This window comes from Cnephaeus nilssonii (genome assembly GCF_951640355.1).
Source record: "Cnephaeus nilssonii genome assembly, chromosome: 6".
NCBI lineage: Eukaryota > Metazoa > Chordata > Mammalia > Chiroptera > Vespertilionidae > Cnephaeus > Cnephaeus nilssonii.
The window spans coordinates 46,717,942-46,724,009 of record NC_137077.1 but is presented as its reverse complement, the minus strand read 5'-3'; the positions used below and the strand labels follow the sequence as shown (position 1 = coordinate 46,724,009).

The window sequence follows — 6,068 nt, the reverse complement described above, 5'->3', positions numbered from 1 at the left end:
GCCCTTGACCGGAATTGAACCTGGGACCCTTCAGTACGTAGGCCGACGCTCTATCCACTGAGCCAAACTGGTTTTGGCTCACCCAGGGAGTTTAATAAAACAGAGGTTAAAACTAGGATTCAATAGGTCTGCAGTGGACTCAAGAATTTGCATTTCTAGCTCCCAAGTGAAGCTCATACTGCTAGTCCACAGACCACACTTGGAGTAGCACCGCTGTAGAGTACGGTGGAGATGCAGGGGGAAAGAATCTGGGTTTCTGAATGTCTTTGTGTGGGACAAGGGAGCTTTTCTACTGATCTTGGACTGTTTTGTGAGAGCACCATATTTTTGGGACTCTATTATAGTAGCTTAATCATTTACCCTAGCCAACATAATCATCCTGATGTTCTGCCAATTCTTCCCCATGTCTAAACCAAATCTCTCCCACAATTCTCTTCTGTTTTATCTTGAACTTTCCTTCATGGTTATGGAGAATAATATTAGCCGCCTCTACTAAATGAATTTCAAAGAAGCTGGCATCTAGAATGCTCTATTCAGCTGTTAGTTCGCTTAGATGGGTAACCCATTTCTCAGCTAAGGATTTTCCCTCAAGTATCTTTCCAGATGAGATATGGTGGGCTTGGAGAGAACAGGATTTCCATGTAGCAAATCTCCATCACGACCCAGCCCTTAAACATGCTACTTGAAAGACAGCTGAATTTCAGTAATTTTTATTTTGGAGGCAAAGATGGGGAACATTCAGAGCATCCTAGGACCTTGAAGAATTGCCCTGCCGTCTGGGCCACCTTCTCCAGGAGCCATGTTCAAGGACAGTCTCACAGCTGACAGCCGGCCAGGTATTGGGATAAATCCTTATTTTTGCAGTGATTTACCCAGGCCACCCTAAGGATAGAGAAGTAAAACATAGATCAAAGGCAGAGTCAGAAGTCTGTAAGGGCTCGATGGAGAGGGAATGCAGGGCCTGCAGGCTGGAGTCTATTTATGCTGTGGAAGAGTCCTAGGTATTGAAGGCTTGCCCACCTGAGACACAAGTGGGTGGGTGCTGCAGTGATACCTGGGGTGAAAACATCACAATATTATTCTGCCTCATTTCACCTCAGGAGAACAGTCTCGACTCCTTACAAAGCCCAGGGAAAATCCTACAACAGAGATGCTGCTCACATCAGCATCCTAGACACAGTCTGGGCCCATCCCTGGCAGAGTGGCTGGTCTCTGCCCCTCACAGTCTCCTTACCAAGCAGACATCCCGTTAGGATCTCTCACAACCCTCTTGATACAGTTGATGTCGTCACTGATGTTATCATCCAGAAATTCTGAAAGGAAAAGTGGATGAGTGCAGAGGTAAAAAAAATCCCCTTTCCTGTTTTAATAATTAATCATTTTTTGAAGAGTCCCAAAGGAAACTTGAGATTCCAAAACCCTTTAATTCTGGAGCCCTTCAGGGGGTTTGCATTTCATTTTGCCAGGATTTGGTGCCTTTGCTAAGAATCTGTTTTTGAGCCCTGTTCTCTCCAGAGGGCATCCAGGACTTGATGGACAAGAGAGAGCCTTTGTTTCAGGCATCTGCCTATTGTGTCCCGAGTGCTATGTGCGTTTGTGGATTGGTGATGCAGAGGTGTCCGTGCAGAGGTGTTTGTGGATTGGTGATGCAGAGGTGTCCATGTCAGGAATGGGGTAGCATGTCTTGAGAGATGGGGACTCATGAAGGTGAGGCTTAGTCAAGGGTCAGTGTATCTCCCTCCCCCCTTTTCAGCAGAAGGGTCTCTGTGGAATCCTGTTTTAGTGTGAGGACTACTTAGGGCCCTTTTATTTTGTATACTCAGCTCCCACAGTGCATGCTGAGGGTCAAGTGTTAGGGAGTAGTGCATTGAATTTGGCACTTATTTTATCTGCCCCCACTCCACCCAGCCCTCAGAGGGGATAGAGTCCTTACTGCTGCACATTATGTTGCAGGCATTTTCTGAGGGATACTTGTTGTCTTTGCACCACCACTTGTTGTTCAGCTGGAAGAGCCCATAGTCACTACTGCCATCGGAGTTTTTTCCATTAAAAGCCCGGGTGTTGAAGTTACTCTCATGCTGAGCCATGCAGACCCCTGTGTCAGAGAGAGCAAAAGGTGTGGATAAAAAAGGGATCTCCATAATAAGATTCAACTTGTGCTTTACTAGAGCTACCAGAAAGGAAAGTCCATTAACCCTTTGCACTCGCTTGCTTTTTTCTCGATTCCTTTATTCTACTCGGGATTTAATTTTTTAAATACCCCAGATTTTACAAAGCGCGGCAGTAGAATAAAAAACTTTTCATACGAACTTATTTATTTGGATTTTTTTATATTTTAAATTATTGATACATTCAATAACTGTCACACATGACATCTGAGTGCAAAAGGTTAAGACTGAAATGCAAAGACTATGTGACCCTCAATGTTAGAGGTCATTTGTAATCCAGATGTATTCCCATTAAGCAATAATGAGGCCATGGTAAGCATGTAATAACAATTTGTTAAATATTTGGAATGCCCAATCATTAATCACAGTCTGTCCCACAATCTAACCTTTCCAGCCTCACCTTCCAGCCAAATATCCAATTCTTGCCATGTATATGCACTTTTGCTCTGTATCCCAAGGTATATGCAAGAGAAGAGGTGGAGAGGTAGTGGAGGAGAATCCTAGGAAGGAATTCTAGACAAACTATCTTTGGGGGTAATAAGAAAGAGAAGGTTTGGCATGGAGAAAAATGAAGATATTCAAGATAAGTTAAAATAGTTTCATGTGTACCTACCAATGTGATAGATGACTCTCAGTCCTTTTCATCTAACTCCCTTGCGACACTAGTAGAACAACCTTAGACAAACTTAGCCGATGTAGGTTATTTTTGGCAGAGGAGAGGGTGGGAGGCAACACCTATTGTGCTACAATGACCTGGACTAAAAAGAATGTAGGTGAAAGCAAAGATGATGGCCGCAAAACTAAAAGGAGGTAGGTTAGGTTTTGCATATGTCCAAGGAAATATTCCAAGCCATTGGGTGGGAAGGTGATTTGGGGGAGAAGCAAAAGAAAATCTGTGACAGGATAACTCCTGGTGGAAAGAGAGAAAAGGAGAACCAAATAGGAATTACAAGGCAGAGGAGATAGAGACAAGAATGGACAGGGGAGTGGAGAAAGCTGGTTTGGGGAAAGTTTGCTGGGTTGGGGAAGAAGGCCGCTTTGAGCAGAGACAGAAAGGATGGATGAGTAGTTCATACTCACAGTTTGCCAAGCTGTAGCCATGGAAGCCATCCATTCCATGAGCCTTCAGCTGGCGGGCCAGCTCACACTTGGAGAAGACTTTGGCATTGTAAGCTGCAAAGAAGCAGCTGAAGAGAGAGATGATCAGAATTGCCCTCATTTTTGCAGCTAGTGCAATCCGAGAACTGCTATGTCCAGGACACGCTTGTCTCTTATACCCTGTGGACACAAAGGTGTCTCTGAGTGAACAGTTGTGCTGGCATCTGTGCCAGGAAGAAGGACTTGGCTGCCCAAGGCTAGTTCCCCAAGCTGGTCTTGCCAGTGTAAATTTCAAGGAAGGGGATGTAACCAAGAATGGTTCCAGGAATAAAGTCTCAGTGATGAAGCAGGCAGTCCTAGATTTGGGCCAGTGCATCGGGGTAGGGGGTGGGGTGGAATGGGGAAAGAAGGGGATGGTAAGAGAAAGAAGTGTGATTTTCAAGGCTTATGCTTTGTTGGAATGTCCCCAAAGGAGGTTGTCCTATATGCTTTGTGGAACTTTGCCTGTCTGTATTGTTTCGCATCTTGTTGCAATTTTGAATTCTCTGTCATTTATATCACACTAGAGGCCTGGTGCACAAAATTTTTGCACACTGGGGGGGGCGGGGGCGTTATCCCTCAGTCCAGCCTACACCCTCTCCAATCTGGGGCCTCTTGGGGGATGTCTGACTGCTGGTTTAGGGGTCGGGCCAGCAGTCGGACATCCCTCTCACAATCCGGTACTGCTGGTTCCTAACTGCTCACCTGCTTGCCTGATTGTCCCTAACCGCTTCTGCCTGCCAGCCTAATTGCCCCCCAACCACTCCCCTGCAGGCCTGATTGATGCCTAACTGCTCCCCTGCTGGCTTGGTCACTCCCAGCTGGCCCGATCGCCCCCAACTGCCCTCCCCTGCTGGCCTGGTTGTTCCCAACTGCCCTCCCCTGCTGGTCTGATCTCACCCCAATGTCCTTCCCTGAAGGCCTGGTCGCCCCCAACTGCTTTCCCCTGCTGTCCTGATCTCGCTCCCAACTTCCGTCCTCTGCAGGCCTGGTCGCCCCCAATTGCCCTCCCCTGGTTGTCCCTAACTGCCCTCCCCTGCCGGCCTGGTCATGTGCCCTTGACCAGAATCGAACCTGGGGCCCTTGAGTCCGCGGGCCACGCTCTATCCACTGAGCCAAACCGATTAGGGCAGGAGAAAACTCTTTTAGTCACTTCCCAGAGTACTTCCAACATCCATCTCCATGTCCCTAAAGAATACCACCACGCTCCCATCCCAAGTATTTATTTTTAGCCTCCATTTCTTGTCTGACAAGAGTTTCTTCATCTCTTGCTTCTTCCAGTCTAGATTATTAATATTCTTAAATATAGGGCCTGGAGCTAAATGAAAATACATAAAAATCTCTATGATTCCTGATAATTTTGAGCTTTAGGGGAGAAAGTTAAATAAATTCATTCATTGCAAAATAAATTTTAGGAAGATCTGAAATAACTCTTGGAGGGTGCAGATAAATGACCAAAAAGCTTGGGTACTAGCAAATATAAGGAGAAATCACACAATTTGTGTTTATAGATAGATGGCTTTTCATTGCTTGGACCATCCTTTATCCTAGGAATAATTTCCGCTTGATTGTAGTGTATGCTCTACAATTTTTTATTGATTTCAGAGAGGAAGGGAGAGAGAGAGAGAGAGAGAGAGAGAGAGAGAGAGAGAGAGAGAAACACCAACAGCCTGGCATGTATTATCTTTTTAATGTGCTGTTTGATTTGTTTTGCTAGTATTTCGCTGAGCATTTTTACATCTATATTTGTTAAGAATACTGGCCTGTAGTTTTCTTGTAATATTCTTATCTAGCTCTGTTATCAGGGTAATGCTGGCCTCATCAAAAAAGTTTAGGAGGGTTCGATTTAGGAACAATTTGAGAATTGGCATTAACTTTTCTTGAATGATTGGTAGCGTTTCTCTTCAATACATCTGGTCCTGGGTTTTTCTTTGTTGGGAGGTTTTTGGTTAATGATCCATCTTTTTACTTATTATTGGTATGTTCAGATTTTCTATTTTTTCATGATTCAGATTTGGTAGTTATGTGTTTCTAGAAATTTATCTACTTCTTCTAGGTTATTTAATTTGCTGGTATGTAATTATTCATAGTAGTTTCTCATGATTCTTTCTTTATTTAAAAATATATTTTTATTGATTTCAGAGAGCAAGGGAGAGGGAGAGAAACATCAATGAGAGAGAATCATTGATCAGCTGCCTCCTGCAAGCCCCCTACTGGGGATCAAGCCTGCAACCAGGGCATGTGCCCTGACCAGAATCAAACCTGACCTCCTGGTTCATAGGTTGATGTTCAACCACTGAGCCACATCAGTCGGGTGACCCTTTATTTCTGTAGTATCAGTTTAATATCTCCTTTTTAATGTATAATTTTATTTATTTTAATCTCTCTTTTTTCTTTGTAGGTCTAGCTAAAGGTTTGTCAAGTTTATCTTTGAAAAACCCCTGCTCTTAGTTTAGCTGATCTCTTCTATTGTCTTTTTAGTCTTGTCTTTAGTTCTTCTTGATTTTTTGTTATTGCCTTTCTTCTACTAAATTTGGGTTCAGTTCCCTCTTCTCTTTCTAATCCTTTGAGGTGTAAAGTTAGACTGTTTATTTGAGATTTTTCTTAATGTAGGTGTTAATCACTAAAAACTTTCCTCAAGAAGTGCTATTGCTATAAGTTTTGGTATGTTGTATTTCCAGTTTTATTTGTCTCAAGTTATTTTTTATTTCCCTTTTGATTTCTTCCTTGACCCCATTGTTCATGAGCAAGTTGTTGAATCTC

The 6,068-nt window shown here is 43.7% G+C and overlaps 1 protein-coding gene across 1 annotated transcript; it reads right to left on the bottom strand.

The window, feature by feature from the left end:
- Positions 1 to 815: 815 nt before the first annotated feature.
- On the bottom strand, positions 816 to 3,387 carry LOC307102253 (lysozyme C, milk isozyme-like; the record flags this gene model as incomplete). Its single annotated transcript, XM_079775747.1, has 4 exons — positions 816 to 882; positions 1,235 to 1,313; positions 1,934 to 2,095; positions 3,249 to 3,387. The coding sequence occupies 4 exons, from the start codon at positions 3,385 to 3,387 to the stop codon at positions 816 to 818; spliced, it is 447 nt and encodes a 148-aa protein (XP_079631873.1).
- Positions 3,388 to 6,068: the final 2,681 nt, after the last annotated feature.